The sequence below is a fragment of the Dermacentor variabilis genome, chromosome 4, assembly GCF_050947875.1.
Source record: "Dermacentor variabilis isolate Ectoservices chromosome 4, ASM5094787v1, whole genome shotgun sequence".
Classification (NCBI taxonomy): domain Eukaryota; kingdom Metazoa; phylum Arthropoda; class Arachnida; order Ixodida; family Ixodidae; genus Dermacentor; species Dermacentor variabilis.
The window spans coordinates 41,848,016-41,872,636 of NC_134571.1; the positions used below are offsets into that span (position 1 = coordinate 41,848,016).

Sequence of the window (24,621 nt, forward strand, 5' to 3'; positions counted from 1 at the left end):
CGGCACTCCTTCCTCACGTCAACGCCGCGTCCAAATCATCTGGGCCCCTGGTCACTCTGGTCTGGCTGGAAACGAAGCCACCCACAATGCTGCCCGAGCTCACGCACACTGCCCGAGCTCACGCAACCATCATCCTTCTCCTGTGTCTTCCAATCCTGACTAGCCCTCTGTTCTGCATCCCGGCCACGTTTAGAGAAATCCTCTTCCACTACCACAGAAAGCAGTTACGCTACCCCCCAGCACACAAAACACTGAACAAATCTCAATCTACGAATTCGCGACTACTACAGATGCGAACTTTTCCAAACCCCATGCTATACAACCGCATTTACCTCGATGCGTACTCCCCACTCTGAAAAGCGTGCAACGGCCACGCTGACCTGGATCACATTATTTGGCAGTGCCACAAAGCCTCAACCACCAACACCCACCGCACTAACACTACACGCATCATAACTACGGCCGAGCAGTGGGAGACTTTGCTGCTCAGCTTGGACCCAGAAGAGCAGCTCTGGGCCATCCGGATGGCCATAGATGCCGCCAGAAAGCAAGGACTGGCCGCCGTCTGAGGAAGGGAGGGGGCCGGGGGTTAGTCTCCCAATCCCCGCCACCCCTGGACCCCATCAAGGACACAATAAAGTTTTATCTCTCAATAAGAAGATTCATGACATGGTCGCTTTTTCCCAAGAAAGTTGCCACCACTCTGCTGCTGATACTTTTGGGCCACTTCACTTTTGTTGGTGGATTTTCATTGCGAAATAGTCATACTGTTGGCTGGCTGCATCAAGTTTGCTATGCGATGCGAGCGTCATCTGCTCGCATCGTCATATCGAACAACCCTCGACGTATTTGATGTCCTACTCCTCCTTGCACTGCTGATTGGTTTAGCAGCTTGACGACAGAGCTATAAAATTCAGCGTCAAGCAACCCAGAATGGCTGCTTTTCAACCATTTGCGACCAACTTGGTTGTGCGACCTCCACAACTAGTACATACGTTTTTCAAAACATACGTTTTTCTTGGCTCCTACAAAGCGTAGCCATCACTATTTGTATAATGGATCAGTGTGCACGAGAACACACCAGCAGGGAGCGGTTTGAAGCCCAGATCAGACAAATTTGAGGCAAATTTATTTTGCTTTTCTCTTCAGCAGGAGTGATAGATAAGCTTTTGGCGAAAACTGGGGATATGAAACCTATATTTTGAACCACAGTGAGCAAACATAAGTTATGCCTCTGCTGCCAAACACATTTCCCATATTCCTCATAGGAACTGGCATCATGTCAAAATCTACTGTAATCTAAACTATGGCATTGGAAACAGGCATTAATGTAAACATAGCAATAGATTGAATAGCAACAGAAAGTCTGTATTCGCTATCAAGTGATGGCGTGAGCAAGTGACTGCCAAGCAGTTTGTTAAAGAGGTACTGCAAAACTTTTTGAACATAAGAAAACATTCCTAATCTGTCACCAATTTTGACGTGAATGTGCAAGTCAAATAATATCCCACTGCATGCAGTAGGGGATCAATAATCTTGCATAATGCATTGCTTGCTCTCTCTCCAGTGGCTTTTGAGGCCCCCCGTTTTTTTTCAGCCTTGCGCGCAATGTCAACTGATGTGCTGGTGTGCAAAGGCTCGCATACACATCCATCCAGAAACATAAGTCAATTGAGAAATAGTATCAGTTGTTGAAAGCGAACTGCTATAAATCTTTGAACCGCGTAGAAAGCCTAGTTTCAGATAGTGCAAATATGGAGCAGCCTCTGTGGAATATTTTACGTTTTAAGTAGGAGTAGATGTATCTGGAAAGTCTTGCAAGGGTAGACACTTTTTATACTGAAACTTAAAAAAAGTGCTGCCATCGCCACTTGCTGGAAGTGACACATGACACAGTGCATGACCTCTGACGTGACCTTTCAGAGCAAGCAACACCCGCGGCACAATGAAGAATCTTGGAGGTGATATGCTGGGAGGGCTGTCATATCTGCTAAGCAACCAGGTGCATGTTTCGTCTGCTTAGGAATTATTTACATGGTTACTGACATGAGATTAAAGTCCTAGAGTTCTAAATCCTAGAAACAATAATGACAAGCCTCACAGCACTGTAAATAATTTAATATAACAGCTTTTCTACAGCCAGTTTCGGTTTCATTTCTCAGAAGGGTACTGTGTTGCGATAACATGACAACATGACACGGTATGTGGTCACGTGGGAGCAGGCCATTGCGATACCTTTACACTCACTTCGGCACACTTGGTCACCTAAGTGCTACTACTCGTTGCGAGGGCTGATGCAGCAGAATAGCGGATGACCGAGCGAGTGTGAAAATGTCGCAATGTCCTGCTGCCACATACTAGGTCATGACATCACGACGCAGTATCCTCCTGGAAATGAAACTGAAAATGGCTGTAGAAAATCTATTAAATTATTAACGGAATTCCGAGGCTTATTACTATTTTTTCTAGGGTTTAAAGGTATAGGACTTTCATTTAATACAAGAAATGAATAGTCAAAAATATCGTGCCACTACCCATTCAGAGGCTGCTAATAACAAAATTTGACAATTACCAGCCCTGCAGCTTTTGCCCAGATTGCTTCAGCAGTGTGCACTACTCATTTATAACCAATTTAGCCTAAGTGAAATTTCATTTCCCCTTTGTCAGTCACCAACTTCAAAAGGTTACCATTACTGCACCACAGAAAGAAAGGGACGATGGGCAGGGCATTCCTATCGGCACCACCCCAGCTGAGAGAAACTGGAGTTGAAGGGGAATGGAGAAGGTAAACATTTCATTCTTTACACAGTCATTCATATCAGGCCCTCTTCAGAAATTTCTTCCACCTGCCATAGTACCTTAGAGGCTATGGCATAGTGCTGCCGAGCTCGAGGTCGTGAGTTCGATCACAGCTGTGGCAGCTGCATTTCAATAAGGGCGAAATGCAAGAATGCCAATGTACATAGATTTAGGTGCACGTTAAATAACCCTGCGTGATCAAAATCAACCCGAAGTTCCCTACTTCAGTGTGCCTCATAATCGGATTGTGGTTCTGACACATAAAACAGCAGATTATTATTAATTTTTACTTTCTTCTGGGACATATTTCCTGAAAGGCATTGTATTCATTCCAGCATGTTGCTTAGGTTAACACCTTAAGAAACAGGTTAACACCTTAAGAAAAGGTGTTTTGGGGTCCCTTTAGCACAAGCAGAAATTTACTGAGCTGATGCTATTGCTTGCCACATTCAGCATAGCTTTGAGGTTTGTTCATTTATTAGTTTCTACATAGGAGTACTGTATGTTCCTAGCAGTAAGATGATCAGCATGAAAAGAAAAGGTGAGTATTTATATTTGGTAAGCTGTGGTAATTTACCCGAGGTACAACACTTTTGCTAACTCAATGAGGCGCACACGTTCACCTTAGAGTAGAGTAAGATCAAATTCTAAATCATGCCATGTCTGCCTTATCGCTTATACCTGTGTCTTATGTTTTATAAAATAGTACGTAAATGCACTCGGGTGCCAGGTTTGTAGGTGCAGTGGCAATATTGCGGGGAATTTTACACAGATTTGGCTAACACGGTACTTAGTAGTAAACAAGAAATATGCTTATTCTTAATCCTGCAGAGCGTTAAACAAAAAACAGAGACTTGGCAGGTTTCTCAAACAGTCCATGAAAATGATGAATTTTTCCAATAAAATTAAGGCCATGTAATCTTTGGCCACATACTGATGTTGGTAGGTGGTTTCTTTCTAACAACCAAATGCAACCAGGCATCAATCAGTGCTCCACAGAACAGTATGAAAGTCTGAAATAAAGCGAAAACAGGCAAAGTTATAGATTCATATAAAATAAGAAGAATCTCTGAAAAAAATGTTTATTTAACGATGCAGTGCTCGCACTGCCTACATAGAACAGTGGTTTGACCATCTTGGGAAGGTTACCACATCTCTAATATTTTTGACAGCGAAAAAATACTGTAGCATTCGGTCAAAGCCCAGCCCAAACCCTCCATGGGGTGCAGATCCATACTTTCGAAGGTCCAAGTACCTGATGAAAGAGGAAAACAGCTTGGTATAAGCATTGTACAAATGGCAAGCACCCACAAAGCCTATCCCCTGCAGACATTGAAAGCTATCAAAAGGAAGCGAAAAATCTGAAGTGTAACCTTACTGATGCCCCCACCCCTTATTTATTTTTTCAAAAGACAAATTTCTTTGCGATGAGAAACCACATTGTTGTCCATTACTGTAACAGTCAGTAACAACGGAAATTCAAATAAGAATTATAACTACAACATAAGAAAAAGGTTTTATTCATAGGTGCAAAGTAAGAACATCAGTTTTCCTTGGCACAGGTTGGCATACATTATGCTGAGCAAAATTTTGCAATCTTTTTCTGTTCCAAATTGAATTTTCCTGCTCTGCTTGCATTTGCTGCTAGCTGTAGAATAAGAATCAATTATGAAAATGGACAATATTACATGTATATAAGTTCACATAGCACTATTCTCAAGCTAAAGTGACGATGGACCTATAGGCAGAGAGAGGAGGAAACCAGTGTGTGATAAAGGGAAGTTGCAGTTACCTAACCTTTCGGCTGCCAATTTTTTTTCTTTTTGACTGCCCCTCAGCCCCTGTCATTTAATCAAAGATTATTCAAAGAATAAAAAAATCAAATGATTTGATCAAATCAATTCAATCAAACCAAAGCGAAATAATGGAAGAAAAGAGCAACAAGATGCAGTATCAGGTATCATTTCTTTGATGACGATAATGGCGTACCACGAGATTCTGAGCCTGCATTCACAAAGCTTCCCTTAAATAAGTTCCATCTGCAATTGGCGATCCCTGTGGTGACCACTTAGTTATTGAGCTGATCGCTACCATAAGCAATAGAAGCACAAACACTGGCCAAAGAAGAAATGCTCTTACGTATGAGGAGTCTTGTGCATGCGTAGTGCTGGTTTCTTTTACTACAGCAGGAACACACATAAATGCACGTTGAGTCAGCATTAAAGCACCATAGCATTAAAGGGCTTCTGAACCACCTCTGATGACACAAAAAAACAATTGTGTGCTCCTTTCCAGGTGTTCCCAGTCCCTTCTTCACCCGTCGTGCTGGCAGCGGGATCATGCACGTGACATCATCATGGTAAAATCCGTCGATTGATTTATGTGCTACAGACATCATTTTCAATATATCTATTATTAGCATGCCTTTACCATGCGGTCACACAACAGCTGTTCCTCATCTCACTTGCCTGTCGTGTGCATTCAAATTATTTCATTTGTTGCAGTGTGTTTTGTACTGTGCGTGCGCCTGGAACAGCGGGTAGCCAGAAAGCACAGAGTGCTGATAAGTGGGAGTTGGCGGTGTTTTCATACAAGACGAAAAGCCTCAACGTGCTGTTCCGTACTGACCTAGTGTGCATGCATCTTCTAGAGAAATTCACGCCGAGGAGGAGAGAATGCTTGTGGGGGAGGGTAGTAAAGGCAAGAGAGGCCACTTGCTCGCCTACAAGCTCAGAGTGGTTTGGGGCCCTTTAACATCGGTTGCACGCTAGCCAAATGTAAGTAGGAAGACGACAGAAAAGTGACTGTAACACTACAAACATGCAAAGATGCAAAGCAGGGGGATGATGTAAGGCAGCATCTATGTGTGAGACTTCTGTGGGACGTCTAGGCACAAAAGCAAATGCATTGCCATATGCTTGAGCCAGCACTCTTGTCCATGTCTTGTTGTGTAATATGCGTGCTCTGGCCTACCAGGGGAAAGCCTCGGCGATTCCCAGATTATGCAGATGTTCTTCGAGCACTGTGAGGTTGTCCTCCCTGAGACTCCCGCCACAGAGCTCGCCTCCAAAGGGTGCCAGCAGGTCGAAGCCTTCCACCTGCAGGAACAGGTGCAGTGGGAACCAGTATGAAAGGGAACACCTGATTTGCATTCGGTACTCTCAGTTGTCCTTGTTTCTGCTCATGTGCAAAGACACTGAAACCAATTACCACAGAGTTATTGTATATGCTCCCAAAGGCACACATGGCCAATCTAAAAGAACATACCACAAATGTCTCATGAAAGATAGTTTAGTTAAATTCAAAATGGCCAAATAAGACTTAAACTAGTGCTTATCCTTGCTAATGCACCCTTCGTAACCCGTCACAGAGAAATCTGTGAATTATGTATCACATAAGACACACAATCAAGTAAGAATTCTGTGCAGCATCCTGTACTTTAGTCACACCACTAGTACATTTTACCCCATGAATTTCACTGTCTTGTGCAAGAATCAGCTGATATAATTACTGCCTTTTATTTTATTTCAAAGTATTGCGAGTCAATGATTTGGCCGAAGCAGGTGGGGCTACAATAGCAAATAATAAAGCAAATGAGAGAAGAACAATATATATATAATTATTTGTATATGATTGCTTATAAGACATGCAATCACTCACAAACAAAATATGTACAATATTCTATTAAAAGAATTCAAGCGGCAAACATTATAAAATCAAGGCGAGTACTGTTCGATTTCGGAAGCAAAATCACTGAACGCGACAATGGTGGCAGGAAGTGAGTTCCACTCTTTAATGGTACCTGGAAAGAAACCAAATTTAAGTTTGTTTGTCATTGCAAATATAGGAGTGGAGTGAGTGTTCATGGCTGTGATGTGTCCTTTGAGTCATGTAAAGGTGGACACAACTAGGCAGGTTAAGTTAAAATATTTCCTGACAAGAAGTTAAAAACAACAGCCAACAAATTTTCCTTCATGTTTCTAATTTTTGTATAACATTTGCTTTCATCAGAATGGATGGCGAATCTTCCTTTTTATAATTGCCGAATACAAATTTCACTGTGTTTTGGGTAACAAGCTCTAGTTGCATAAAGCCCTTTTTGACAGGAAGGGGTTGCCAGACAACTGCAACATATTCCTGCTGACATCTTACACAGGCAGTGTAAGCTATCAATTTAGCATACAGCAGCACCTGTCTAAGTTTTCTGTTAAGAAATCAGTTTCGGTAAAGCCGATGCACTGATTTTAGAGGTGTAAAGTGACCAATTAAGTTTACTGGTGAAAGCAAAGCCAAGATACTTGTACTTTTCCACCTCCATAACTGTAGTGCTGCCAAGTCAATAGGAGAAAATGCTGCAAGTTATCTTTTCTCTCTTTCCTTTTGTTTTTTTGTTACATGCATAAGTAAAGCTTTATTTTTTTTCTGCATTTCATTTCATGCGCCATAGGTCACATCAAGCAAGCAAAAATAGCTGAAATTGTGTTCTGTATATCTTTTTGACCCTCGAGTGACGAAATTTGCTTATAAGCCATGCAATCATCCACGAACAATTTTATTGTCATACCATTTGGAATTGCACTTGCCAAGTCATTTACATATAAAAGAAATAAAACAGGTCCGAGAATGTTCCCTTGTGAGAAGTGCCTTGCAAGGAGTGATCAACTTGCAATCCACATATACAAAACCACTCACTGTGCTAGGCTGAAGAGTAGAGCGCTTCATGTAGAAAGGCTTAAGTGCTGATGGGAAGTGCGTCACAAACAGCGGTCCGCCATTGCCACAGTGCTTTACCAAATATTCCTCGTGGTCTGCTTTCAAGTCCTGGCCCCACTGCAAGAACGACCATCACTACTATGAATGGAACTGGTAGCGATGGTCGTAGTGATGGCACGCCAGCACAACAAGACATTTCCCTTGAGGGCATGTTTTACTTTGCTGATGCACTTGGAGAAGACAAAGAGTTTCATCGTCACGAAAGGTTTCGGATCAACAGGCTCTTTGCAGTATTAACCTCACACAGAAAAGTTCAGCGACCACAAAGCCAATATAAAAGTGACATGACCGGGAATCTCTCAAGAGAGAACACGTAAGAATGAACAGTTTTAATTTTAATGTATCGGTAGCACTTGATAAAACGAAATGATTTTATTCATACAATAGAACCCACTTACGAGACTAGTTTTAACAATATATCGGATATAACAATGAGCAGCCAATGCAGTTGAATTTTGTATGTGTTCTTGGTAAGATAAGCCACTTACTACAATGCTCTCATGCTGCATTATCAGTTATAACAATTAAATCTCACTACTGGGTGTGCGCACCAAAAGAAGAAAGCAAAATCCTCAACAAAAAATAAATGCGAACCACTTTGCCATACCTCCCCGCCTTGGAGTCGCGCACCCAACGCCTGCCTTCATCCCATTGCCTTAAAAAAAAAGGACCATTGCTTTGCCACACTGGCTTTGCCTTTGTGCTGGGCACCCCACACGGCACACCTTCATCGCATTGCATCACTGGCCTCACATGCCCCTCACCCATCTGCCTTCAACCCTCTCACCAGCGTTGCAGGGGTGGAAAGGTGGGCGACAACGCATGTGCCCTGCAGAGTGCATGGCATAAAGGTGGGCATAGTGAAGTGGTTCCATTTTTTTTCTTCTTCTTTTCTGGAAATTCACGTTCCTGTTCTTTTCACCGCAGACACCCAGCAGGCAGAGTTAATTATTTATAGCCAATATTGCGGCATGGGGGGGGGAGAACATTGTAATAAGTGAGTTATTTTACCTTAAAACTAGGGTTGTGCACATATTTGAAAATTTCAATACTATCGTATGTTATATTTTTAATATTAATATTCGACTCGAAAACTAGGTATTCAAAATTTTTGGATATTCAATTGGACACGAATACTGTAAATAAATCAAATATATAGTTGCTGGCTGTGCGGGAGAAAACATGGTTCTTAGCATTTACTTCTGTATAACCAAATTATCATCATCCTCCTCAAAAACATTTATTGGTCTCTGCAAGATCTTTTGTTGTAGCCCGTCAAGGTCTTCTTGGACGCTCTTGATTGGATTTAGCATGGGTGGGGGCCTTTGCCCAGAGCTCCAATGACCTCAGTGGCCCTGCGTGCTCGCTGCGCAAGACCAATTTGATCCTCGCAGTGGTCGCTGGCCAGCAGTGCCTCCCATTGCTTTGCACTTGGATTTATGATTTTGGGAACTGCTGTTATAAGTTGGCGTTCCCATGTGGTGTGGTACAAGGTGGGCTTTTGACTGCACCTCGGGAATTTAGCTGCGTATCTGGTGGGGTACATATTACTCAGTAGGTTTAAGTTGGGGAAAGTTCCTGTCTGGAGCTGTTTTTAATCAGTGGCCTCTGCCCTCGGGAGTGATTTATGTGGGGGAGGATATTGTATCCTGGTTTCCCTGTAGTGTGCCAATAAAGCCGAATATTCATTTGGAACAGATGGTAGACTTCCGAGTGTGGATATTTTGGGTGCTCGGATTGTAAACCCTCGAGCTACTCTGTCCGCCTCTTCGTTCCCCGCTATGCCTTCCTGCTGTGGGTGCTGTGGCTACTGTGGGTGCCGTTCCCGGCACCCACAGTAGCCTGTGTTGGATCGGCTGTGGTTGTGTGAGATGCCGCCTGTAGTCTCAAGGAGTACACGGAGTGCGCAGTGGCTTATTCTGCCATTCAGGAAATTCCAGCAGGTGTCTTGAGAATCAGTTAGAATTAGAGATTTGCCGGTTCTGAAGCCCTCCGCCACTTCTAAAGCGACGGCTAGCTCCTCAGCTTCAGTCACGGTGCTTTGGCTTACTGAGCCGCTTGTTGTATCGCGATGGTTTGTGTTGATGACTGTGGCTGCTCTGTGTCCTCATTTAGGATCTTGGGTGGCTGCGTCTACGTACACAATGTCGTTTTTGGTGGAGTACGTGTGTTGGATGTTATCTGCACATGCTGCCTGCCTGCCTTTGTGCAAGTTCGAGTCCATGTTCTTCGGTATCGAGTTCACTCTGAGCTGCCTGCGGGTTTCATCTGGTGTGTTAGCTGTTATTTCCATTCTCTTAATTTGTTCGGTATAGCCAAGGCGTTTGAGGAGTGCTCGGCCCTAGAAAGCATGTCTGATTTGGTGCCGAATTTTGCAATAAATTCGTGACGCTGGCGAAATTGCGCATGTAAAACACTCTTACCCACTGGACGTCTTAGCTGTACAGAAAAGCAAGGGGCACTTTCTTGCAGGTTTCACCACCAAATCCTGAGCTTATTGCTTCACAGTAAATGCAATGAGTAATGACTGGTACTGAGTCAAATGCCACTGAATTTATAGGAAATTGATGCGGTATATTAAGGCACAGGATGGCGAGAACAAACAACTAGCAGAAATTATTCAATTTTCTAAAGCTAACATGGGCCAAATACACAATCCTTTAGCATAACGTCTTACTAGCTTAATTTTATTTTTACCAATAACAGTCTAATTGCAATGTTCCAATATGTTAAAGTAAATCAACTTTCTAATAAATGCATGTGCACATCATAATTCGATTCGATGTTCAATGCTAAGTATTCGTCTTCGAAAATTTTGATATTCACATACCCCTACTTAAAACACACAAAAGTTCTCAGTGTAGTAGCTGCTCATTGCTACATGCAAGTATTGTCAAAACCAGTAATGCTATAAGTGGGTTCAACTGTAGATCTTTCAGCCTAATTAAATTGTTTGAATGTTTGTCCCCTCTGCTTTTTTTGTGCAACCTGGTTATAACAATTATCGGTTATAGCAATGGTATTTGTTTTCCTTGGCACTTGATTATTGTTATAAGTAGGTTTGACTATATACTATCTGTCGTGGTCAACACTAGAGTTTATATGCTTTAGACAGGTTTATTCTAACAGTTGGCACACTCATGTCTATTCTGCATATCTCATTTATAAACGATACACTTGACTTTAAAGAAGTCTAATCACTGCAACACTCACGGTTCACATGTTACATAGAGTGGCCATATACAGTCATGCAAGGACTGCAATTTTCTTTTTTTTTTTTCATTATCTTCATGAGAGGTGTGGCGCTTCAACGGGGGCATGCCATTTCTGTTCAATTTTTTTTGGCCATGCATAATTCCCAAGATCCTTTTGTACCAAAAGAACAATGGTATTTGTTTACATAATGCACCTATTTGTTTACGCATGTGATGCGTTTAGTACTGAACACTGTCGGCTGTCACCGCCACTAAGTCTCGGTTACTGACAACTCCAGAATCCATTACTTGTGCTAGCAACACTGTTCAAATAAGCAAAGGTGGCTACAACATCCAGGTTTACAGAGGCTCTTTCATTGGGTGCTGTGCTCAAGTTTCTCGTTTGTGGCTAGAATCGAGGTGTTTCGTCGATGCCAAAAGGGTCCTTGCTGCCAATTACCTTATTCTGATTGGTCTCAAGGATTTCAGTAACGAAACTGCGGAAATAGTTCTCCTGTGCTTGCAAACGTCCGGCCTGCCTAGTGAGCCCCATCAGTCTTTTTTAAAAACAAAGGGCCTTTCGAGTGAGCCGGAGCTTAAAAAATTACTGTCCATGCACCATGTACAGATGGCAAGCCAGCAAAGGTTAAATGTGTGATCCTGGTGTTTATTGCTTGGTTAATTCCAATTGTTTATTAAAATCTTTCTAAATAATTGGTTACGTCTTTGTGTTTCTTAACGAGGTTACGCACACATTTGGCTTGAGTTTATCACATTGCTCATTTGAAATGCCACACATTGTGCTTTGCATAACCACCATCATGGAAAGGTGCAAAGAACGGTTCATTGCATTAATCCAGTGGGTTCATCAGTCTTTCTGAATTATGTTACACATTTGTGTTTTCTAATGCATTAATCATAGAGTTTATGACTCGGTTATGAACTGCACTTAACAAGTGACACACCAGGGCTGCACATTTCATTTAATTAAATAAAGGGACACATTTTTGAACCTATTGCAAGTTGGTGAGAGACTGCTGCATGTGCGCTTTGCTACGAGAGAGAAACGACGTCACTATTGGCGTAGCCAATGGCGTGCCACACCTTTGCTGCGAGATAATTATGTCACAATAATAGTTGTCTTAACCCCATTCCCCTCTGTGTCCCTTCCCTGCAATGATATGTAGATAAATGTATATGTTTTAAATGCATACGCATTTCTATGCCTACTCAATGAGAAATTTGTCCGTCCACCATGCAAGACGAATGCAATGGCTCATACCCCCGCAGTAGGGTTTCTGCGATCGAACCACAAGTGTTTCGCCTAGGCATATACAGCTTCACTGTAAAAAAGGAAGTGTTTATGCGTAGCAGGCCTCCGAAAGGTGCAAGCCTTTGTTCATGGCACTTCTGCACTGCTACAGACTTGACTGTCCTTCAACCTTCATATAACTAACTTCGCACTGCGACTCGTGTTGCAGTATATCACATGGATCCCACAACTTGTAGGCAGTAACGTCTGTGGTGCCTTCAGAAGCCAAATATGGATATTGTGCACTGACGAAACGAGGCTAAAAACTGTGGTTATCTCGTCAGTTAGTATTGGGATAAAAATAAGCGAGAGTTCAGTTTGTGAGACTGGGTTCACCTTTCTCTTTTTGATCCATGTGATAAGGTAGTCTGCGTCTGATGCTCGCAGAGCACAGTGTTCAAGGTAGGGCCCAGGCTTGGGAACACAGCAGACACCCAGCACCCGTAGGAATCCTTAAACCCCGGTAAAACATGAGAATAACAACCAATCGGACCAAGCTGCATTTTTTCCAACAGGTTTCCGAAATTTAGCCAGGGTTTTCTGTCGAGAAATGTCACTAGTATTATCCTAAATGCATGATTTGGAAACGAATCGAACTGAGCTGTGTGCACAGATCAAATGCTCCAAATCTGAGGCAAGTGCTGTTTGCAGCCGCTTCTAAATTTCTTGTGAGCAAACAGACTGACAATTCACAGTGCTGAATGAGAAAACAGCATCTTTTGCTTACACTGCTAAACTAAAGCATGCTATGAAAACAATATGTCGCTTCACGCCATAACATGTCATGATCAACTTCACACCTTCCGAGCTAGTTATTGTTCCTGCTTTCGGCGCCTGCGGACAAAAGTACATTAGCAAGAATATCCCAGCCACTTAAGGCATTAGTAACAAATGCAGGTGCAGAAAATTATACTAACAAAACCAAATTAAGCTTAAGCATACATCACCAGTTTATTAATTCACCTTCCCAAACAAAGTACATTCTGCGACTTGAAAGGCCAGCAACATATTTAAAATATATAAAATAAAGGTTGGCACTGGACAGGGATAATTGGAGATTGCTGGGAGAGGCCTTCGTCCTGCAGTGGACATAAAATAGGTTGATGATGATAATGATGATGAAAAAGAAAGCAATGGTCTACTCGCCAAGAATAAAAAATTAATCCTGAGTGAAGTGTTGCAAACAAACCAGCATGGTATCCATGACCTTTTCTCAATGCGTAAGATTCTTATCCATGCCGGTTGCCAATGCATGTCGTCTGCTTCTTTAAGGAAACGATGGAATCATACACTACTTTCTTTCCACCACAATGACACACATAATGGTACACAGCAAAACTCTTTCAACATCCATTTTTTTTCTTTTTTGGGCTTATGCGCTGCGGCATGACAATGATTTGAGAACTACGAGGCAGCGCTGCAGCACATGCCATAATGTGAGGGCCTAAGGCTGAACCTAGATCAGCTGGTTCTCGGCGCGGCCAATAGGGGGTGAGCATTTAGTTGGGAGTCGTGAATAGGCAGCACACCTGTGGATACAGTTGCTGAGCATACAGCTCTTACACGAGTGCAGCCCCTGCTCAAGTATGTATGGTAACTAAGCAACAATGTACCTCAATGTTCTGTAGAAAAAGTTTTCCATCTCTGGCAGACTGAAGAACACTGATGCACTCGCTGTATGTCATCCTGCAAAAGATTTAGGTGGACAAATATTTTCAGAATGGTGCAGAGTTTCAGGGCAACGGGCAACATGCAGGTGCCACACCAATACTAATTTTAACAGCCTGAACTTTGCCAGTAAGGACTTTGTTTTATTGAAACATAACTGCTACATAGCTTCAGAACAGAAGAATGCTCGTAGCTTCAGGATAAATTATTCTCAGTCAACAAATGTTTTTAACACAGCTGGTTTCTCAGTATTCACTTCAGACTTGCAGGCTATATGTGGACTAGCCAGAGCAGATTTATCAGTTTCTGGTCTTTAAAACAGGTTGAGCAACTATGGAGGACGAATATTCATGTCTTTTTTTCATATTTTTCTAGTGTTGTCCCAGCAACAATAAATCAGCCCTTCATGCATATGAGTCTTTCAGCAAATGAAACGTCAAACAGTGGCTCTTAGGCTCTGTTGTGACTGCTTTATTCAGATTTATGGCATAAGAATTTCGATGACAACATTTGAATTTCGACAACTTCCAAATTAAAAATCATGGCACAAAAGTACAAAGATTATAGCCAAACTAACAAATTAGGAATGTACTGGCATGTAGTGCTCAGCAATTCAAACATGATAAGCAGACCACTTGGTTGTCCGCACTTCCTACTCCTTCATTGTGCTCCAGCACTGTGGCGGGCCAGACGCAGTCGGAATACACCACAAAGGCTCTCATTTTCATTGTATACTACAATACAGTGCAGTGTTCTCAACGTTCACTGGTGGCGCAAGAAAGTGCCGACAGCCATGCACAGAGAGTATCGCATTTCAACCGCTGGTCATTGTACATACATAGCTTAGTTTGGAGATATTTTGTTTCATTCAGAGATAGTGTTTCAAAACAGCAGAATGAAATGAAAGTACAGCCATAAAAAAATGACACAAAATGAGAGCTTCACTATGAACTTTCAGTGCATGCGGACCAGCAAAATTTATTTTGTCACTTCGTATGAAATAAGCACGGAAAAGTTTCACTTCCTGAATTTCTACCTTGTTTATGCTTCAATGAAAACTGCCAGCGTCCGTTCTTTTTTTTTTTTGTATTCAGTAAAACCTTGTTAATACTTAGTTGGCAGGGAATGTGGGTCAGGTACACACTAACAATATACTAATTAACCAACATTGGCAGATGAGTGGCTAGACTTACCAGCTAATGAAATATGTGTTAATTCTCACTCAAACACACACAGACACACATTTTATTTGTGAGCAGGCAGCAAACTCTACATTCACTTGCCGCCATGGCGGCCTTGCAGCAATGACAGCATCCTGAAACTCATAAGAGCATCAGAAAAGCCGCGAGCCAGTTTCTCCATCAGGGTCCACTTCTCTGTGAATGCCCTAATGACGGTCAACACACTAGCTGCATCGGATACGGAAGGGCCATCATCCACATCATCATCCATGACAATGATGTGGACATGCTAGAAGCTATATGAGCAGGAAACATGTCATGGCTAACATGCTTTGATGTCACTATTGATGGTAACTGCAGTCCGGGAAAGGTCCCCGCGCTGAAATTTCAGTATATATGGTCTGCGCGCACAACATTTCGCCGATGCCCAGCTTGTATGCACCAAGAAATGAAATAAATACTATGCACTAACCATTTGGCGCGCATTAAGCGATTATGGTATAAGCGATCGGCCAATACATGAGGTTCAATGGCGACAGGGCAAGGGATTCATTCTGACTGTATTTAAATCATAATTACTTATTAAGCGGCTGTATATTAATGAGGTTTTGCTGTATAATGTAATGTCTGGCATGCTAAGTGACTAACTCCTTTTAAAAAGAAAGAACACTCCACATTTCTCATGGCTAAATAACATGAATGTTTGACGTATCAGATGATTATTCAGTAGTGTTGCCAAATTTTTCTACAAATAAACATACTTAACATCCTGATACCCCGCTACTGCCCCCAATAAATTAGCACAAATATATGAAATTTGAGACGTAAATAAAAGAGAAAAAAAGTGCACACTGCTACAACAACTTTTGTAAGAACTGAAGTAATAAACCGTAATGATTAGCACCATTGAATCTGATAGTCTAGTTTGGCATCTTAAACCATGCTAAACAAGTCCATCAGATAGTCACACAGCCACAGGTAGTTCACCGCAGACTGATTTTATACACCTCCAATATATGAAACACAGTGTACATTTTATACCTTCCAGATACTATCAGCAGTAGCACTAATTTGTCTCTGCAGTGGTTCACGAGACAAAGATTGTGGCACAATGTCTTCAGACCCACCTGACAAAAGGTTTGTCCAGTGCGGCTTTCACCATCTCAAGGTGACCAGAAGGGGCATCTCTCATAAGCACAGCTACGTCTTGATTAGATGAACTGACCAGACTAGTGAACACATTCTTCACAACATCTTCGGTCCTCTGTGTGGTTCAACAGAAGGCACTTGCTTGAACACATCACACTGTACAACTCAGTTGTGACTATTTTCGACAAGCCAGAAACTTTGCTACCTACAGCCATACATCGCTGTACACAGACTAATTTCATACATCTGTGATATGGAATGCACTGATCAGAATTCATCACTATAACTAGCTATTGTTACAGGGATAACTCAAAGAATCCAGGTGCCAGTAGCTTCACAGCAGCTTCTGGTACAGACAGAAGATTATATTATGGTGATTAGTAATAGTAGTACCAAAAATGAGAGGTACAGACAAGAGATTCAGAGACACGGTGGCTAGTGCCTCCAGTAGAGCCACAATACCCACTCAGCTGAAATGAGAGAGAATGAGAAAAGCACAGGCAAGAAAATAGAGGAAGTACAAAAATATTTTTAAAAGTACTTCCCCTTAAGTAACATAGTGCAAACAAGAGAGACAGACTAGAATGAAAGGTGCAATGGGACCGGTGCTGGACAAGCAATGGAACACCAGTGCCTGTCTCATTGCTTTTTTCATTCTAGTCAGTGTCTCTTATTGCAATGTGTTGCTTAATCCTCTATGGACCAGACATATAAATACCCAGAAGAAAAAATGTTTATTTTATATCTAAATGTGCAACGCACATCAGGAATAAGCATAATCAATAAAAAGAAAGAATACTTAGTGGAAACTTATTCAGCAATTGGGGGGAAATCCCCAGACAGGAAACTGAAAGTGGGCTTCACTCCAAGCCACCTAAGGTTTCGCTTCCAATTTGTATAGACAGCTCTCATCATGTGTGAACCATAAGTGCACATTTCATTTGCTTTACATCACATGTGTGACACGACTGCTGCTGGACATCTGGCATGGGCCTGTCTCCTCCGATCCTGCTTTCAAGAGACAGTGAGTTGCATGCCAAACTTCTTCCTTGTCCAGTATTACTGCTCTAAACCAACAAATGATGCTTGCTGCCAGTCATCCAGCATTGGCCGAAGGCATTTAGCCAGAAACTTTGTACTCAATACTGAGACTCGGCAAGAAAAAAAATTTTTCTGCTATGTTGCCTGTAGGCGAGACTCGTAAACAAAGATTTAAGATGAAGCTACATCAACTCGCCCAAATGTCAGTTTTGTTATGAAAAAGCGTCAAGTTCTGCAAAAAAGGAAAAAAAAGAAAAAAAAATGTTGCTCTAGAGGTTAATGCAAGAGAAATCCCTTAGCATGACATTTCACTTCCTTGAGGTCCCAGATTTATGATTTAAACCTCATTCACCACATTGCAAAGTGTTTTGTTCAGGAGATCGAATGTACCACCTATATGAGGAATGAAGTGCAACTGACGGTCTGAAGCAGACCACCAGTTTCCCACACTTAATGTACACTTTTTTCCATTTTTACACTCCTAATGCTAGCACATTAAAAAAAGCTCACCTGCAGCAAGGTATCCAAAGATGTGACAAAGGCCTCCTCAGCCTCCACCATGCAGAATTCACAGACATGTCGCCGTGTGTTGCAGTTTTCAGCACGAAACGTGGGACCCACCGTGTAAACCCTGGACAGAGACCTGCAGAGGAAACCAGTGCTTACTTTTTTGAATGCTTTTTTGAGTGTTTCAAGTTCATCCTGAACAATGCCAAGAAGTGCAAACCTATGAGCTTTGGAGGGCAACATAACAACAGGGCTTGCATTTGTCCATGTATTTTTATTGCATGACCCACCGTGGTAGCTTAGTGACTATGGCGTTGCTCTGCTGAGCTTGAAGTCAAGGGTTCAATCCCAACCACGGCGGCCACACTTCAACAAGGGCAAAATGCAACAACGCTCTTATACTCAGATTTAAGTGCACATTAAAGAACCCCAGTTGGTCAAAATTAATCCAATATCCCCAGCTGCAGCCTGCCTCATAATCATGTTCTGGTTTTCGAATGTCAAACGTATTGGTATTGAAGCATCCCACCAACCGACAAGTTTCTGCGCTGCCATTATTGCAAAATCAGCCACTTGCATAAACAGTTCATGAGAATGAAATAGAACTGAAGTGAAAGAACAGTTCTGTCATTCTTATTTGCTTCCATATTTTGATAATTGAACATCATAGAGTAATTGATCACTTATGATGCAGTTCACACGCTGTAGAGCAAGATCGTGCGGGAATGGTGCACAGAGGCCAAAATGGCGCAGCAGTTTCGCTCCAGTGGCAGTAATTCCCAGTTGATAATTCCATCAGTTCTCAGGACAGAATACTTCTAGAACGATAAAAAAATATATACATACACCTAGCTATAACAATTCAAAACCACTGGATTTAGCACAGGTTGTGAAGTACCTTCTCGTCACTGAAGCAGGAACATGTTCTCCACTACTTGCACGTGTGGAGAGCAGAAAAGACATGAACTCGCAAGTAGTTTCACCTATCTGAATTTAATATTGTATGCTACAGATTAAAGCAAATGTGCACTTCATTATTTTGCAGCCACTGAGCAAGACATATTTGACTCTTGTCCATTTTTCTCACTAGAAGATCAGATGCACATTAAATTGCTACTTTATTAATGAGCTTTAATGTCATTTCAGCATAGTTTTCTACTTTGGACACACATAAAGTGGGTGCTCTAGACGTGGGAAAATACTGCCAAATGGCGTTCCGTGACTTGGGCAATTTGACCCACCGGATAATTCAATCTATTTTGTTGGTCATGTCAGGGTTGAATTAACAGAAGTCGACTGGATATGTACAAGCCATAAGGTTGCATCCATCAGGAACGGGTGATTAGGAAAGCCTCAGTCCTAAGGGACATTAAAACTTGTCAACGGAAAAAATTCATAATTTTTTATTTAATTCTTTTTTATTCATTTTAAATAATTTTAAGTCCATTAAACTAAACATTCCAAAATCATGATGTTCTTATGAGGCTCGCTGTAGTGGTAGATACTGGCCACATGGGATTCTTTAATGTGGACATAAATCTAAGTGCATGAGCTTTTTTGCATTTCGCCCCCAATGAAATGCGGCTGCTGTGGCCACCTGCAACTTGTCAACAAAGACAAGCCCCTTGCCGAAACATTCTCTTTGGGATGAGGCTTCCCTTATTCACCCATTAATGATCAATTAAGGTCTCCCTCTACCTGTGACCCCTTTGTCTTGCAAGGTTTTCTCACAGCGATACTCACATGGCAATAGCCTCCAAGTGAAGCTGGGCTGATACGGTCAGGAAGACAGGCTTGCCAAAAAAGAGCTCCTTGGAGCCTTTACCAGATTCTTTCTCTGCTGCTTGTTGCTTCATGGGCTGTGCTTAAAGAAGAACATGTAGAATGTTTTTAATGCATGTGTGAAGACAAGTGCAAGACATTACGCTTATTTTGACATGTATCATGAAGAACATGAGGCAATTTTCTATCTCAAGCTTGGCAATTCACCCTAAATGTTACTGTTACTGTCGTTCTTATGGTAAAAAGCGGAAATGCGTAATGTGTAACATATGTACTGAATGGGATGTGAGTGTAGCGTCGTCAATTACATGCGAAACTGTTACTAAACAAATGGCCACATATGACTACGTGCTCACGATACACATGAAGTTATTAAACACTCTCAGCAGTACTTATCTATTCTACTTTCACTAACTGCATCTCCTGAGAGAAAAACCACTGCGCCCTGCTTCTTACATTGTGAAATTGGTGTATGTTGGTAATAGAGTGGTCACTACAACCACAGTTTAATATTTAACCATAGCTTTCTTACCGAATATGCATCTCCACCTATTAACTTTACCATTTGTAGCACGTTAAAATTGCTCAGACTGTCACGCTGCCACCGCACACAGAAGTTACATGCCATTTCTTTACCAGTCTTCAAGCCACCAATTTATGATAGCCAGAACCTACCTGAAAGCGTAACGTCTATATATTTGCCTGCGCACAACAAACATTTACAACATTTACGAGAAAAGGTATGTACTGATTTTAATGCTCAACACAGCAGATTCCTTATACTGAAAGTGTACATAGTAAAGGATAACATTTGATACAAGCACAAGTCAAACTTTAAAATGTTACAGTGTTTCATTATAACTGTATGCTGCATGCTTGAACAATAGATGAGGAGAGGGGTACCTTGACAGTGAAAACATTGCCACCACCCTCGCAGTCATTGGACGTCAGGATGGGTGTGTGAACATGAAAGAAACCCTCAGACTGTAAGCAAAACAGGACAAAATGCATCATAACCATTACAATGGTGTTGCCAAGAATTAAACCTCTAGAATTAACAACTTTCAAAAGCTACACGTAAACACTTGATCAAAAATGTTCTACAGCTACACATTAAATAAAGCAAACAACTGTGAGTATTACTTAAATTCTATCACCACACTGGTGACTTACAACTGCCTCGTGCATTGTGGCACAGCATGACAAGGGCTGTACCACACCTGGGGCTGTCTTCACAAAAGCTCTCGCATTACAATTGTTCGCTAGAGCAAAATTCAGCCAATCCTGATGCTGGACATACTATTGGCGAAGGCAGCCAGCAAATGGTGAAGAACACTTACTAACGAAAAGCTTTGTGAATTCGGCTTCTGTGTTTTACTTTCAACAAGAAAGACGAGCACAGTAACTTGCAATGAAATGGGCTTTGAGGCACAGAGAGGAAATGCGACAGAATCATCACTGTGTGGCAAAGGCAAGCTGTGTGCTGAAAAAACAGTCACGTGAAGAATGCTGGCAGCAAATAATGGAGCTTCCACATGCCTGGAATGCAGCATGCACTGCCATTAAAGCAGCACTACGAAGCCGCAGCATGGCAGCTTCTTTAGCCTGCCGTGGTCGAACATGAAGGAAGTTCCGTGTGTACTCTGGAGCATAAGTCTTCCGTGGTTGAAATGGATACACCTGCACAGTGAGATCACTATTAGATTCACTCATCCACCATCTTTAGATTTGCAAGTGACATGTCAGTTAAACTTCAAGGCCTGTCATCCAACAAATGCACTGCAATAAATGTTTTATATTTACGCTTGTTCTTGTGTGACACATATTTATATACATATATGTCTACGTTATGTATATATATATTAGCATAAATACGCACTAAAAGAATATTCTTTCAACAACTACTTGTTTGGGCAATCATTTTTTTCACTTAAGGTATGCTAATGGAATAGGTTAAATCCAGTTGTCATGGCCACCAAAACATTGTCTGCTTTCACCGAAAAGTTAGAAATTACACCTAACCTGTAGTACCATTGTCATTGCCACACACTCTACCTCATTTGAATGCTAGTTTTGTTTTCTTAAATTCTTGCATTTATAGTACAGATGTATTTCCTTATCCTAATGCTTGTTGGTAGTGAACGTTCAATGTGCACCAGTTTTCTTGGTGAAAGAGATTGCTTATGCACATCGCTTTGTTCTTGTATAATCACTTGTTAGTTTCCTTGTTCCATTCCAATATTTGCAACTTATTGCAATATTGTGCATGGTTATACTTTGCTTTTTCTTTCAGTATTATTTTCTGGTGTTTGCACATTGCACACAATATGGTGTTGATTCTCTTTGCTCGGCAAACTGGTTATAATCCTTCCTTGGTGGATGCGCTTTATTTCGTGTGCACAGAGCGCATGTTTTCGAAATTTTAATTTATTTTTTGTGATCTCTGCTTCAAATGCTCTGTCTAGAAGTTTCCTTTCCTTCTTTTTCCTCGACTAATTGCTTCTTTTTCTTGTGTTGTTTTCTGGTGTGTGTATCACGTGAATGATTGTACAGTGTTAAAACTTTATTTATGGTGTTGATTTTCTTGATTACCTTATTGTTGTTGCTCACCTCACCTCAGTGATTACCTCACTGTATGTGCTTCGTTTTTCTTGCGCGTGTGTACCGTGCCCATGTTTTCAAACTATTTTCTTTTTTCTTTAAAGCATAATTATCTCTTTGTAATGCCCGCCTGCTGTGCTCTCAACTGAAAGTGGCAGCATTTCAAATAAATAAATAAAGTAATTCGTTCCAGCAGACTTTTAGCAGCAAAAGTAACAAGGACAAATAACTATATTTACTTGATACTAGTGCACTTTCACTTCAACTATTTGCACAACCTGCACTAGCAGTAAAAAATAATACAAAAAAAGAAAGAGTGCACAGTACTCAAGCGGCCTCGGTCTGGTATGTTATTCACATTTCTAAGTAACCTGCTGCTTCAAAAGTTGTACCCAAGATGCAGGCACAGGCAGGGTGCAATGAATATAACTCATGCTTACAGCACAGTGTGCTGAGGGTACTGTGTACATTCAGCAGCAACTGAAAATGCAGTGGCAGCTTTCTTTCCATCAGCTATCTGCATTTTAAGTGACCATTATTTGACAATGCTGTAAGTTTTGAAGAAGTAATGAAAGGAAATGATGTATGGAAACAGTTTAATCTGAACCAGGATCTCGTAGAAGAATCAGTAGTGTACTTAAATGTGCCAGCCACTGAACTACAAACAATCTTGCATCAGGTTTTTCGCTGCAGTCTTTTTGCCATGGTGCACATCTCTGACTTTTAGTTTCTGCTTCCACATTTGCTTGGCTCTTGCGGGCTACTGCTCATTACCAATCTTGATGCATCCACTTTGACCACCAACCTTGGCGTCAATGTAGACTTTTGCTTCTGAATTTCTTGTTCACCATGCAACTTGACTATTCTGCTCTGCAAGTCAGCAGTTGGGCCATCACATATTCTAGCATAAAATAAAGGCATGCCCTACAACCTTTTCTTTCCAACATACTAGCAAGTGATCGACTTTTACAACCCATAACTTTCATGTGAGATATAAGTCATGCCATAGTGTTGGTACAGTGGCTGTAGTGTAGGTTCGTGTAAGAACCCCAGCGGTCAAAACTTAGTCCAGAGCCATCCGCTAACATGCCTCTAGTAGCCCCAGTGCCGCTTCGGAACAAACTCCATGTGTCAATCAATCAATCAATCAATCAATCAATCAATCAATCAATCAATCAATCAATCAATCAATCAATCAATCAAATATATTGTCATCCGACCCTTACTCGAACGCAGCCAGAAACAAAACTTTCATTCTCCACTAGATCTAGACACACAATTGAAACACGCCACACATCACCACATCTAGGTTACAAACTGTCTGCAGCCCTTGCCTCCACGTCACAAGGTCCCAACACCGTGATGTCTTCAGCGTGCACTTCAAAGTCCTGCCCCTTGTGTGAGCTGGCTACCAGTCTTCCAAGAACCTGGACAGCTGCCCCATATGAAAGGCCCGGCCTAAAATTGATACAAAAACAAAGGCAAATCAAAGGGCGTGTATGAAAAGTAACCACAGTGCCAAATGCCACAGACTTTCTGGGTCCTCGGAACAAACGGGAGACAATATTAGGCGCATAAAAAAGGTTCCTGCATGTAACGCATAAATGTATTAGTGATTTCCCAATGCAACTACAGGAAATATTTTACTGCATTTACGAGACGTTTAGTTTAAAACTAACAATACAGTATTTACTTTTGAACAGTGGACGATTGCGTACAAGGGACTACAAAAGGGAAAGCACACCTGCCAAGAAGATATACAATCAACTGTGTTTATTTAATCTACGCACTCCAGAAAGGCAGGTCAAAGACGCATTACGATAGTGAGTTAAAGTAAAAACCTAAAGGGACGCAATTTTTCTTTCGCTTCATATTCTTTATCTTTCTTCAGATGCTTACAAGTACTACATGTGTCGGCATTTTGAGAAACCCAGTTTTTATAACTTTGAACACGAGTTTGCAATGCCAGGAAGGTTCACGTTATGCGGAAGACAAGACGCAACTTTCGTGAAAGTTGCCGCTTGCACTCGTGTTTGTGTACACATTTAATCAGTGTAGCGCCTAGCAAATGTGATTACAACAGGAATGTCTGGCTTTCAAATGTAAGAAAATATATTTAAAAGCACGAAAAATTGAGCATTATGAGAAACGGCGCACCTCATGCAGTTTGCAGGAATGACGACCTGAACTTTAGATGCGGCTGACCCATCTGAAAGGTCCACGAACACCACGTCCTTGTGTTTGCGTAATGCTCTGACCCATCCCTGCATGAACAGTGAAGCGTTAATTGTAACAAGTTGCCTCGCCACCCGATTGTCATATCACCAACCGAATCACAACGTACCTTAATTTCAACTGCTTTGTTAACCTCTTTAAAGGCTAATATCTGTTTTACCGATTGACAACAACGCAAGCTTGACGTGCTCAATGCTCTCTGGAATAATCTTAGAGAAGCAACGGGTCGACAGGCTGCAAACCGCATGATCTAGCTGCACCCACAAAGCGCACCATGCGACATGTAACGAAGGTAGATAGGGAGGTGGGGAGGTCTACCACATGGAGAAGGACATGGAGAAGGAGAAAAAGAGAGAGAGAGGATAATTGAGTGTTGCAA

The 24,621-nt window shown here is 41.7% G+C and overlaps 1 protein-coding gene across 1 annotated transcript; it reads right to left on the minus strand.

The window, feature by feature from the left end:
- Positions 1-3,867: 3,867 nt before the first annotated feature.
- AsnRS-m (asparagine--tRNA ligase, mitochondrial) lies at positions 3,868-24,579 on the minus strand. Its single transcript, XM_075688769.1, has 12 exons — positions 24,352-24,579; positions 24,165-24,271; positions 23,342-23,465; positions 20,946-21,086; positions 20,310-20,390; positions 19,368-19,483; positions 17,628-17,760; positions 16,055-16,191; positions 13,692-13,764; positions 7,492-7,629; positions 5,773-5,897; positions 3,868-4,054 (listed from the first exon to the last, which is right to left on the minus strand). Exons 1-12 carry the CDS (start codon positions 24,487-24,489, stop codon positions 3,910-3,912), a joined length of 1,458 nt encoding a protein of 485 aa, XP_075544884.1. The 5' UTR covers positions 24,490-24,579; the 3' UTR covers positions 3,868-3,909.
- Positions 24,580-24,621: the final 42 nt, after the last annotated feature.

Bases quoted from the DNA above. Each gene is read 5' to 3' on its own strand.
- AsnRS-m (XM_075688769.1), bottom strand. From the start codon at position 24,489: ATGCGGTTTGCAGCCTGTCGACCCGTTGCTTCTCTAAGATTATTCCAG. The intron at 17,761-19,367 runs GTGAGTATCGCT...TTTCCTCTGCAG, and splicing joins CACTTGGAGGCTATTGCCAT to GTCTCTGTCCAGGGTTTACA. The intron at 7,630-13,691 runs GTACATTGTTGC...TCGTTCTTGCAG, and splicing joins TTTTTCTACAGAACATTGAG to TGGGGCCAGGACTTGAAAGC.